Source organism: Mytilus edulis, chromosome 10 (assembly GCF_963676685.1).
Source record: "Mytilus edulis chromosome 10, xbMytEdul2.2, whole genome shotgun sequence".
Lineage (NCBI taxonomy): Eukaryota > Metazoa > Mollusca > Bivalvia > Mytilida > Mytilidae > Mytilus > Mytilus edulis.
Window position 1 is genome coordinate 48,619,864 of NC_092353.1, and position 14,003 is coordinate 48,633,866.

General features: G+C 32.1%; 1 protein-coding gene across 3 annotated transcripts in view; it reads right to left on the bottom strand.

Moving 5' to 3' along the window:
• Nucleotides 1-4,708: 4,708 nt before the first annotated feature.
• LOC139491370 (serine/arginine repetitive matrix protein 1-like) overlaps nt 4,709-14,003 on the bottom strand; it is a 29,728-nt gene continuing 20,433 nt past the window's right edge. For all 3 annotated transcript variants that reach the window (XM_071279009.1, XM_071279008.1, XM_071279010.1), the window contains 3 exons: nt 12,624-13,698; nt 9,501-9,617; nt 4,709-7,293 (listed from right to left, as the gene is read on the bottom strand). In XM_071279009.1, coding sequence (XP_071135110.1) covers nt 7,180-7,293; nt 9,501-9,617; nt 12,624-13,698 — 1,306 coding nt within the window. In that variant the 3' untranslated portion in view covers nt 4,709-7,179. The remainder of the gene's footprint in view (nt 7,294-9,500; nt 9,618-12,623; nt 13,699-14,003) is intronic.

Genomic DNA, 14,003 nt, shown 5'->3' on the forward strand with positions numbered 1-14,003 from the left:
TCCAAAGGGTCCAAAATTAAACTTAGTTTGATTTTGACAAAAAATGAATCGGTTGGGTTCTTTGATATGTTGAATCTAAAAATGTACTTAGATTCTTGATTATTGAAGTTTTTTGGTCCAGTTTTCAAATTGGTCTACATTAAGGTCCAAAGGGTCCAAAATTAAACTTTGTTTGATTTCATCAAAAATTGAATCCTTGGGGTTCTTTGATATGCCAAATCTAACTGTGTATGTAGATTCTTCATTTTTGGTCCTGTTTTCAAATTTCAAATTCTACATTAAAGTCCAAAGGGTCCAAAATTAAACTAAGTTTGATTTTAACAAAAATTGAATTCTTGGGCCTCTTTGATATGCTGAATCTAAACATGTACTTAGATTTTTGATTATGGGCCCAGTTTTCAAGTTGGTCCAAATCAGGATCTAAAATTATTATATTAAGTATTGTGCAATAGCAAGTCTTTTCAATTGCACAGTATTGTGCAATGGCAAGAAATATCTAATTGCACAATATTGTGAAATAGCAAATTTTTTTTTAATTAGAGTTATCTTTCTTTGTCCAGAATAGTAAGCAAGAAATATCCTATTGCACAATATTGTGCAATAGCAAGATTTTTTTTTAATTGGAGTTATCTTTCTTTGTCCAGAATCAACTTAAATCTTTGTTATATACAATATACAATGTATATACACTTTTTACTACCAACTGATAAATTTAAATAATCTTTACCATTCAGTGATAACAAGCAGTTTTTTTACATCTTAATATTTTATGATGTATTTAAATGAGTAGTTATTGTTGCAAACTCCATTAGAAATTTGAATTGATATCAGTTTTGAAAAAGGGAAACGGGGATGTGAAAAAAAAAGGGGGGGGGGGGTAAATTTTTCTCATTTCAGATTTCATAAATAAAAAGAAAATTTCTTCAAACATTTTTTTGAGAGGATTAATATTCAACAGCATAGTGATTTGCTCAAAGGCAAAAAAAACCTTTTAAGTTCATTAGACCACATTCATTCTGTGTCAGAAACCTATGCTGTGTCAACTATTTAATTTTAGATTTAAAAAGTTTGAAGAAGAAATCTTTAATTGATTTGTAAAATCTTGGCATTTGTTTTGTGTAAAAAAAAACCATGTAATGTCAAAAATTTGATCACAATCCAAATTCAGAGCTGTATCATGCTTGAATGTTTTGTCCATACTTGCCCCAACTGTTCAGGGTTCGACCTCTGCGGTCGTATAAAGCTGCGCCCTGCGGAGCACCTGGTTAACAGTGGTATACTACTGTTGCCTTTATTGCATTATATTATTTTTTTCTATTTTAAGACAATTTACTCGAATTTCCAAGTACCTTTTTTATGATACAAATGTACATATATAATATGGGTCAGGAGCCAGGTATTAATGTGAAAAAAGAGATGCTAGAATTTCTACTCTTATCTGCTTTTGCTGGCTTCTGCTTTTAAATATGTATTTTATTCTAAACTATGTTGGGAAACTTTGAATTCAATTTTGCTGAAATGAATAATACCTTTGGTAGAATATATGAAGTGTTTATCTGGAACATATTTTTAAATGCATAGGACCGGTTTCTACCAACATATTTTTAGCATGCATTTGACAGTTTTCTACCGCTGTATTTTTAATATGCATTGGACATTTCATTGGATTATTTTCTATTGATATATTTTTAATGTGCATTGGATAGTTTTCTACCCATGCATTTTTAGCATGATTTTGACAGTTGTCTTATTATGGAATTATATAGTACATGTATGATATAGTAACTAGAATCCTAGTCTAAAAATTCAAAATTTAATGTGTGTATTTTGTTATGTTTTTTTTTTTAATTGTAAAAATAGTTAATGAAAATGAGCCCTTCACATACATAATATTGCCCACATAATAGTTAGTCAATATAAGAACAAATAACTGTAGTGTACTGTAAATTTAGAAATATTGAGTGCAGTTAATAAAATTGAGAATGTAAATGGGGAATGTGTCAAAGAGACAACAACCCGACCAAATAAAAAACAACAGCAGAGGGTCACCAACAGGTCTTCAATGTAGCGAGAAATTCCCGCACCCGGAGGTGTCTTTCAGCTGGCCCCTAAACAAATATATACTAGTCCAGTGATAATGAACACCCTACTAATTTCCAAATTGTACACAAGAAACTAAAATTCAAATAATACAAGACTAACAAAGGTTATTATTGGGAATCATAGATAATTGTTTGGTCCGATAAATGTGATTGCAAACAAATTTTGAGAAGTAAAATCCCCACTGAAATTAATAAAATGATATAAAAATAAGAACATGTGGTATGAGGGTAGTAATGCTCTTTACTATCAGACATCAAACGGTCATTTTCGTCTACCATTAGCATTAAATTGGTAATATTTTAATATAATTTGTCGAAATATTGTTATCCTGACTCGTCAGAGATCTCAAATAATTATTGTTAGCGTCATTTTTGGAAAAATCTTAAGGTGATATGTCAAAATCGGTCAGATTTTTTATCGCCTAAAAGAAAGTGTAAATTTTATAAGCATGCACCAAAAATTACTGCAAAGATCATAAGGCAAGAATTTTCCGTTATTCTTCATGAAGGTTACCCCCATTACTACCCTTTGGTATGATTGCCAATGAGACAACTCTCCATAAGAGACCAAATGTTGCATTTTCACTATAATTTCTGTATTTACAGTATGTGTAGGAAGATTTCAAAGGTTACTAAGAATGTGCAATAATGTAATCATTGTGATTTTTTTTTAAAATAAAATGATGAAACTGTTTATTAAAATTGCTAGTTGTATAATAATGTGTGCTTGTCACAAATTTGCCATAATCTAGGTACTGGTAAATTTTTTTTACATAATGTTGAAATATAGTGAATAAAACATTCCTTCATTTAACATTTTTAGTTTTTAATGCAAAAATCATGATTCATATTATGTGAAAAAATCTCAAGAATCTCAGATTTTAAAATGAGTAATGGTATAACTATATTTTTGTTTACATGTCTGTCAGGCAGGGTTGATCTGACCTCAACCTCATTTCATGGATCAGTGTTTCAGGTTCTGTGGAGTAGTTAATTACGTCCACGTGCACTTCACCTTAATTAAGTCCATACTTCAGAATCAAGCAATAGTTAAATTATTGTAAGGTGAAAGTTTTTGTGATTTCCTCTATTTTTCAGATACTAAACAACAGAGCAGCTGTATTTCGTGTGTGGTACAATAGTTATTAAGGAGTACATGTGTCTGACCGTGACCTGTTTTTTTTTACTGGTTCATTGGACAATGTCAAATTTTTATTGTTTGGTCTGTTTCTCAGATACTACCAGCAATACAACCACTATTTTGGTGTATGGTATGATTGCAATTTCTGTGTTCATTGATAAATGTAAATTTTTGGTGGTTTTGTCAGTTTATGAATTACTATTATAAACTCCAGGTCAACTAAATTTGGTGTATGGAATGATTGCAATGTGAACATGTCTGTATGGCAGGTTATCTAACCTTGACCTTATTTTCATGTTTCATTTGTGAATCAAGTTGTTGTGTTTCTGTTAGTCTATCAGATAATATAAGCAACAGGTCAACTATATTTGGTGTATTAAATGATTGTAAAGTGAACGTCTTGTCTAGCAGGGTTCATCTTACCTTGACCTTATTTCATTGTTCATTGGTGAATGTTATTTAATCCATGGTTCTCTGTTTCTCAGATACTTTTAGCAATAAGTAAAGTATATTTGGTGTGTGAAATTATTTCATTAGCATGTTGACAAGCAGGGTTCATCTGACCTTTCATGATTCATTGAGCAATGTTCACTCCTAAATGGTTAAAGTTACTATCAAACTTTACCTCCATTTTGTGAACAGTAACAACATTTTAAAATTTAAATTTTAAAAGCTTTGGTTGAATGGTCCATGAGTAAATGCAACTAAATGAGTGGAAACTCCATTTTTCAATCTTTCAAGAACCACAACTCCTGAACATTCAAAGTCAAAATCGTCATTATTGAACTTGACCTCCATTTTGTTGTCAGTAACAACATATTAAATTTTCAAACTTTTTGGTTGAATGGTTCATGAGTAAATGCACGGAAACAACTGGAAATGCCATTTCGCTGCCTCCCACTGTACATCCCCAAATCAATAGCCAATTTTTACTTAGTAAATCAAGTTAAAAACTAAACTGAGCAACAGGAACCCCACCAACACTTGGGGATGATCTCAACTGCTCTTCTAGTGGCATCCATAATGTTGCCCTTTTAAGAGTGCATTCATTTTCTGGTTCTTGGGATAATTTTTTCATTTTGCAATATTTGAATTTCTATTTACTTTCCTCTCTCAGAAATAAACGGAAAACGTCTTGAAAAGTAGTTTCTGAAAGTACTCTGACATAATTCTCTGTTTTATTGGTTGACGATTGATTATTGGTGTTTTAACGCCACTTTCAAGTGCCTCTTTTGGGCTATTTCATGGCTACCGGTTTTAATTGAAGGATGACGAAGTGCCCAGAGAAAACCACAACCTTCAGTAGGAAATCTGACAAAGCTAGTCAATTAAGATCGGAGTCGAAGTGACCTACACGTAGGGGATTCAAACTTGCAACCTCAGTGTTGACTGGCTAGCATTTCAGTTGTAGAACTACTTTAAAAGACCACTGTGTTTTTACATGCTATAAATAATTAACAAACAGTTACTTGTATAAGCTTTATTGTACTCAAGTACATAATCATATACAGAAGTTGGCTCAATTAATTTATAATTAACAAGCTAACGGTTCAAAAACAAGCAAGTCTCATAGTAACAGCATGATGTGAAAATACAAAATCAAATGAAAAAAAAAACAATTAATGAAAAGTGAAGATGACAAAGATACATATATCTACATAGGTGAATTATAAATAGATAAAGACAATATTTTCTAAATATTTAAAAGATAACAATCTGATTGAATAATTAATATTTCCTCTTTTTTTCTGTACTTGGAACCTAGAAAAATGGCAACTAGTTCAACATAAAAAGACTGCCATTATAAATGTCTTAATCATAACTGGTAGTCTTTGTAATATCTGCCGGTGCCATGCCAACTGAAATATTTATGCACCTACAGTATCCAGTTAATGTTTGGTACAATTTGTTAAAATTACCATTAAGTTCCTTCAATATTATTTTTGAATCTCAACTGATTAGAAGATTAATTGACTGAAGTACTGTCCATTTTCAGAATCAGGTCAATATTACCATATCCAAAATGGATGTAGCATTTGCAACCATAACTTAAATGGTTATTTCTGTTTCATTCTTGGTTTATTGAACATAAACACCATTTGAATAAATATGCTATAAATAGAAATTGTTCATTTGAATAAATATGCTATAAATAGAAATTGTTCAATTATCTGCACACTATTTCATTTTACAATTTCCATTGAATTGACTATTTCTTGAACTATTGAACTAACAGACAGGAGAAGGAAACCAAAGTGACATTATTTAAAGTAATTATGCTAAAATTGAGAAAGTTAAGGGGAGATAACAAATACTGACACAATGTCATTTTATGATTTTATTTTTTTTGTTAAATGAGTCATGCTTTTAATATTTAACAGCACACATATACCATAAATTTGCTATGGGAAAAGTCTGAAACCACAAATTAATAAAACCCCACAAAACAAATTTTTCAAGATAACCATGAAAACATTTCCCTATTAACTAAGATAATTTCTCATTATACATTCTTTTGCCCTTAGACTACAAGGAGAAAATTACTAGTCTCTCATCAGCATCTTGGATAAGGAAAATATCTATTTTCACATTAAGGGAGTTTAAATATAGTAAAAATCATATTTAAATTAACTTCATTATTTAACATTCCAGCACTATACTTAATTTAATTGACATTATTCAACATGGTAGATTCATGATGTGCATCTGTATACAATATTTATGCAAAATCATACTTTTAAAAATCAACATACACACTACCATAACAGATGGCTTGACAACTTATAAAATTGAAATACTAGAAATACTATGCAACATTCAACTTGTACATCAAAAATTAAATCAATTCTGATGCCAAGTAATATCAAACAGAGAGGGATTTACTACATAATTCATGGAATTCAATAACACAATTTTTAAAATTGCTACTGTAATTTCAGAAATTATTGAGAGGTTTTTATTATAGCTAAAAATGTGACAGGGATATAATCACAATAATTCAAACTCGCATTTCTTAATTTGTTATATGAATTTTAAAGTATTTTTTTCAATATCGCAAAAATGTAAATTGCATTTTACTCTAAAATGACAAAATCACATAATAAATGCATAAATGCACGCAATAATTTCTGAATTTACAGAATCTAAATACAACTATCTGCCCTTTTAGATAGACATTATTCCAAGTTGGTTTTGTTGGTACTATATATATATATATGTATCAAAATTTTCTTCGGTGGACTGTAGTTTAAACATTTTTCCAATGAGAAACAATTTATAAAATTTTAAAATGTGAACTGGTTATGATTCAAGTGTTCTCAATTTATTTTTTGGATCTTGCTAGTTGTCTGTATATTCTAATGAGTTTTATTTATAAATGCAACCATTTTTTTCCCCACCATTTTGTCTGTATAATCTCTCCATAAAATACAGTTAAATGGAAGAAACAAGAGAAAAAAATTAATGTGCATGTCTTACAACCAAAATCATTTAGGTGTAAACCAATGTTCTTGCAAGTGTCGTATTGTGTTTACTTTATGCAAAAAAAAATCAAAACAAAACTTATATAAAATTTTGAATTCAGCACAATAAAAATAGTCTACTAAAGCAGGCAAGAACAATATAAATTTATTACCAAAAAAAACCATAAAACAGTTACGAGTGTTTCTAAGAAAAATTAGAACTGAATTGACCATTTGAAAATCAATGAACACTTAGGTTAAAATGTAATTACAACAGTTTCAGAAAGAAATATATTATTTTGGAACTGCATATTGATATAAAAAAATCTATAGGTTATAAATTTTAAACGCAAGTTTGTTATTTATCATTTACCTGTTCACATATTTATACACAATATTTTGAACCATAATCTAAAAAAGTTTTTTTTTTTATAAATTTCATTTTTACAATTCAATGTTCATATATACAAAAGTACTAAGGGGAATTACTAGACCGAGCTGCCTTATTTTTCATTGACATTAATGCCTTTTCTCTCAATTTACGCTCTAGTTCTTCTGGATTATCGTCATCGTCTTCACTGCCAGACTTCTGAAATATATATACAAACATTAAGATGAAAATATTGACATAACCGTAGAAATAAACACATCATAGATACCGGGATCAAATTTTGTCCCACTAACATCTGTTTCAAATACAGAAGACTCATCAGTAACTTTTGATTGAAATTAAGGACAAACAGAAAGTTGTTGAAGATCATTGAAGATCATTGAAGACTCATCTTTCATACATATAAAATTGTTTACCGGTGTGTGCAATTCTTGCATTGATTCAATTTATACGGTCACAATAACTCCTTATAAGAGTCGAAAGACCACAGTTCTAAAAAATATGTTAACAAGACCGTAATTCTGTCATATATCATACATTTTTTTTAATAGGATCTTCAATTAAAAACTTAAGGTAGTATGATTGACTTTCCAGTTGTTTCCCTGCTATTCTTGAAAACTGTTCAATCAAGCCTTTTCAAAAATACAATAGGATTTGTAAATGATAACAAATGGGGCTTTATATTATTTCTGAGTGCCCATTTTTTTCAATAGTTTTGTTTCTATTGACAAAATGGTGATGTAGTTCCATTTTTCCAAAAGATGTCTCAAAAAATTATGAGGTCAGTAAATACTAAATTTGGTTAATTGACTTCCAATCTTATACATGTAGCAAGGCATGAAAAGGGGCCAATCATGACATGATATCTGCTATTAAAGAAGGGCAAGAGATACCAGAGGTACATTCAAACTCATAGATCAAAACAGACAACACCATGGGAAAAAAGTAACAGAAAAACAACAGTACACAACACAGAAAACTAAAGACTAAGCAACACCAACCCCACTAAAAACAAGAAGTAATTGTAACAGGATGCTGTTACGAAGTCTCCCAAACAAAGCTCCAATAACTCTCCATTCATATGGTCCCATGTTCATTTGATTTGAATTTTTGTCCCATACAAGAATTTATTTGGCTCTACAAGATAATAGCACATTCTCAAATTGAAAGGGGTAGGGACGACCACAGGCACTTCCCTTTAATTTCATTTGATTAGCTTTATTGTCCCATACAAGAATATATATGGTTTAGGGGTGGGGATGTTGATCGTTTACAAGTTTTCAACCAAGAGGGGGTGGGGTGACCCCCTAGGGACTTCCCTTTTATTTCATTTGATTAATTGTCTCCTACAAGAATATATATGGTTTAGGGGTGGGGATCTGAACCGTTTACAAGATAATAGTACATTCTCAAATTGAGCGGGGTGGGGGTGACCCAAAGGAACTTACATTTAATTTCATGTGATTTGTTTTATTGTCCCATACAAGAATATATATGGTTTAGGGGTGGGGATGTTGACCGTTTACAAGTTTTCAAACAAGAGGGAGTGGGGTGACCCCCTAGGGACTTCCCTTTTATTTTATTTCATTTGTTTTATTGTCCCCTACAAGAATATATATGGTTTAGGGGTGGGGATCTGAACCGTTTACAAGATAATAGTACATTCTCAAATTGAGCGGGGTGGGGGTGACCCACAGGAACTTACATTTAATTTCATGTGATTTGTTTTATTGTCCCATACAAGAATATTTATGGTTTAGGGGTGGGGATGTTGACCGTTTACAAGTTTTCAAACAAGAGGGGGTTGGGGTGACCCCCTAGGGACTTCCCTTTTATTTTATTTCATTTGTTTAATTGTCCCCTACAAGAATATATATGGTTTAGGGGTGGGGATCTGGACGGTTTACAAGATAAATGCATATTCTCAAATTGAAGGGGATGGGGATGACCCCCCATGGACTCCCCCTATAGTACATGTGATTTGTTTGATGGTCCTTTAATCATTTCTGAAGACTGCATGTATCTATCACTTACAGTTTTTAAGTTATATTCATTTGAAAATTTTTGAAAATAAAATCCCATAGGGTTCTATAGTAAACCCCTCCCTCCTTTCTACCCCCCAATATACCCCTTAAAAGACCCCAATGCACAAACGAAAGATTGATGGCTCACCTAGACATATTAGTCTACCCTTTTATGAAATCCTAAGTCAATATGACAAGCGGTTTTGGAGAAACGCTGCGGACAAGTTCATTTTTTAAAGTGGCGGAAGAAGAAGAATAAAAAAACCTGAGCAAAACCAATAAGTCTCCAAACTTTGTTTGGGAGACTTAACTAGAGGTGATCTTAGGTGCTCCAGTAGGATAAGCAGATCCTGCTCCCCATTTGGCAACAGATATTCTTACCTCATCTCCTTGTCCCTTGTCTTTCTTATGCTTGTGTTTCTTATGTTTCTTATGCTTCTTGTGCTTTTTCTTTTCTTTCTTCTTTTTCTTCTTATGGGCTGCATCTGATTCTGAATCCTACAAAACAAAAACTCTTCAATGTTATGTTTCTTTTAAAACAATCAACAAGTTATATTCATTTATATACTTTTTCTACATTGTAGTTCTTGAATAAATCAATAATAAACATCCCTTTTAAAAAATATTCTAGAAGTGATTTCGAAAGCTCTAAATAATGTCAATACACATATTTTTGCATCGATTAGATCATGTTAAGATTTCATAAAATAAAATGGTTAATCATCATTTTTTTTAAATTTGTTTAGAGTGCAATTTATAGCGATTTGAATAGACAAAAGCGATTCGGTCTTTCATGACCAATAAAAGATTAATACAGTCGAACATTGATGTGTTGAAACTCAGATTTACTATGTACTGGTTAAAATTCCTGTTTATAAATGAAAATTTACCTCCAATGAATCCATAAACAAGGTATATTATTTGCAAGAATTAAAAGGAGTAAGAAAGCTATGAAAAATTTACAATAATTGAATGCAAAGCTGACGACCCTTATCAGTATTCTTTTAGGACTTGTTTTTTTTGCAATAAATTATTGTGACTCACATTGGTAAATATTTATGGATTGTTTTTATTTTTATCTGTTTTTGTGTGTTATTGACAGTATTTCATGCATTCTAAATTATGACAACAACCACAAACCAGATGCTCCGCAGGGCGCAGCTTTATACGACCGCAGAGGTTGAACCCTGAATGGTTGGGGAAAGTATGGACACAACATTCAAGCTGGATTCAGCTCTAAATTTGGATTGTGATTAAATAGTTGACACAGCATAGGTTGGTGACACAGAATGAATGTAGTCTAATGAACTTAAAAAATAAAAATTCGCTATGCTGTTGAATATTAATCATCTCAAAAAAATGTTTGAAGAAATTTTCTTTTTATTTATGAAATATGAAATGAGAAAAATTGACCCCCCCCCCCCCCCCCCCCCCCCAATTTTGTTTTCACATCCCCCTTTTCCTTCTTCCAAAACTGATCTCAATTCAAATTTCTAATGGAGTTTGCAACAATAACTGCTCATTTAAATACATCATAAAATATTAAAATGTAAAAAAAGTGCTTTTTATCACTGAATGGTAAAGATTGTTTTAATTTATCAGTTGGTAGTAAAAGTGAAAATACATTGTATATTGTATAAAACAATGATTTAAGTTGATTCAACTACTATTCTGGACAAAGAAAGATAACTCAAATTTTCAAAGAATATTGAAAATATCTTGCTACTGCACAAATATCTATTCTGGACAAAGAAAGATAACTCCAAATAACTGAAAATTGATTGCTATTTCACAATATTGTGCAATAAGATATTTCTTGCTATTGCGCAATACTGTCAATTGAAGATTTCTTGCTATTGAACCATACTGTGCAATTGAAAATTTCTTGCTATTGCACAATACTGTACAATTGAAGATTTCTTGCTATTGCTGAATACTGTGCAATTGAAAATTTCTTGCTATTGCACAATACTTAATATAATAATTTTGAATCCTGTTTGGACCAACTTGAAAACTGGGCCCATAATCAAAAATCTAAGTACACGTTTAGATTCAGCATATCAAAGAAGCCCAAGAATTTAATTTTTGTTAAAATCAAACTTAGTTTAATTTTGGACCCTTTGGACCTTAATGAAGACCAATTTGAAAACGGGACCAAAAATTAAGAATCTACTAACACAGTTAGATTTGGCATATCAAAGAACCCCAATTATTCATTTTTTGATGAAATCAAAACAAGTTTAATTTTGGACCCCGAACTGGACCAACTTGAAAACTGGACCAATAATCAATAATCTAAGTACACGTTCAGATTCAGCATATCAAAGAACCCCAAGGATTCAATTTTTGTTAAAATCAAACTAAGTTCAATTTTGGACCCTTTGGACTTTAATGTAGACCAATTTGAAAACGGGACCAAAAATTAAGAATCTACATACACAGTTAGATTCAGCATATCAAAGAACCCCAATTATTTAATTTTTGATGAAATCAAACAAAGTTTAATTTTGGACCCTTTGGGCCCCTTATTCCTAAACTGTTAGGACCAAAACTCCAAAAATCAATACCAACCTTCCTTTTATGGTCATACACCTTGTGTTGAAATTTTATAGATATCTATTCACTTATACTAAAGTTATTGTGCGAAAACCAAGAATAATGCTTATTTGGGCCCTTTTTTGGCCCCTAATTCCTAAACTGTTGGAACCAAAACTTCCAAAATCAATCCCAACCTTTCTTTTGTGGTCATAAACCTTGTGTCAACATTTCATAAGTTTCTATTAACTTAAACTAAAGTTATAGTGCGAAAACCAAGAAAATGCTTATTTAGGCCCTTTTTGGCCCCTAATTCCTAAAATGTTGGGACCAAAACTCCCAAAATCAATCCCAACCTTCCTTTTGTGGTCATAAACCTTGTGTTAAAATTTCATAGATTTCTTTTCACTTTTACTAAAGTTAGAGTGCGAAAACTAAAAGTATTCGGACGACGACGACGATGCCGACGCCAACGTGATAGCAATATACGACGAAAATTTTTTCAAAATTTGCGGTCGTATAACTAGGATGTTAAAGTTAAAACTCAGATTAGTTGAATATTATTGTCCAGATTCCAGGACTTCCTCTTCTTTTTGTTTGACTGTAGAAGTTTGCCAAATTAAGGACATAATAAAATCAAAGCTTTACTCATGTCTAAAAAATTTGTTGGATACTTTTTAATAAATTCAAGAAATATTTTTTTAAGCTTTTGCACATATGAACTTTTGTGTTGCAAATGCATTATAACCTATTGAAGCAACCACAGATTCAGGAGTTTTTAAAAGCTGGTTGGAAATGTCAGTCATTTTTGCCTGATTCTATTATCAATTCTGAAAAAAAGTTGTTCCACCTTGTAAAGCAGAGATCATTCCCATAAACTCTTAACAGAATTTTTTAAGTGTTTCTATGGGAAACAAGTTAGTTTGCAGCTGAACTAATATGATTACTTTTTATTATTAATAATCATACCTCTGAATCACTTTGAGAAACATCTTTCTTCACTTTGACCTTTTCTCTCCTTTCTTCATCTGGCTTTGAATTTTCTCTCTCTCGAACTGGACTTCGTTTTACAGACACAACTCGATGATATTCCTCTTCAGCAGGTTGTCTCTTATCAGGACTAGGTGATGATCGTGATCGTTTAGAACCAGTCACATAATCTGGACTGACATCGCCACGACCACGTTTTTGTGGCGTTGGATGACGTATTGAATCATTGGACAATTTTTTCGATGGCGGAGGTGATTGTGAACCCTCAGATGAACTACTAGGGCTGGCATGTTTATGTTTTCTAGACTGTGCAGGTGAAGATGATGGTTTTCTATTGCGGGGTGATGGTGATCTATGTCTATGAGAGGGAGGAGGAGGTGATCGTCTATCTCTTTGACGTAACTTATTTTCTCTCGAGTCTCTTATATCTGCTAACTTTTCCAGAGAAGATTCTGAATGCTGTCTCTGCCTCGTGTCATTTCCTCGTTTCTGTCGAGAGTCAAAAGAGGATTCAGAATCACGCTTAGGTCTACGAGGTGACAGCCGATCCTCTGATTGTCTATTTCTTTTCGGAGGGGGAGACTGTTCAAAAGATTCACGTCCTCTTCTTGGAGGCTGAGGTTTTCTCTGTGGTGAATCTTTCTTTTGTTGTGGACGACTGTCCTTAGCAGCCGGGGAATCTTCGCCTGATGATTCATTTTCAGAACCAGAGTCAGATTCAGATTCTGATTCAGACTGCTTTTTACTATCAGACATGTTCATTTTTTTGGGAACTTTATTATTTTTTTCAGGTTCTTGTTCTTCTTCAGAATCAGAAGGTGAAGGACGTTTAACTTCATCTCTTTTTCTCCTTGGTCTGAAGTCAGGAGATTCCTCTCTGAAGCGTCTAGCTGGCGGAGGTGGGGAACGTCTCCTTGGTGGAGGAGATTGAGAACCCCTTGAAGGACGTCTGCGTTCAAAATTTCCTGGAGACCTCCTCCTATAGAAATCTGGAGGAGACATTCTTCGCCTGGGGGGTGGTGGAGATTCAGACCCTGATCTCCTTCGCATCCTCCTAAAATAAACAACATTTTTTTTATAAAACTCTTAATGTTCCTCTGCATAAAAAATTACAAAAATAAAATATTGTTTTAAACAAATTTATACGAAACCAGGTATTTGCAAATATTTCCATTTTTATAACAATATTTGTATGGATATGATATTGATAATATTTTTCAGATTACTACAACAGAGATATATCTGAAATTTCAACAGCTGAATTTAAACTACAAATCATTATTTCAATTATCCCAAGCATCAAAGAAAAGATATTTTCAGCACAAAAATTGTCATTTTTTTATAGGTTCGCAGGAATCA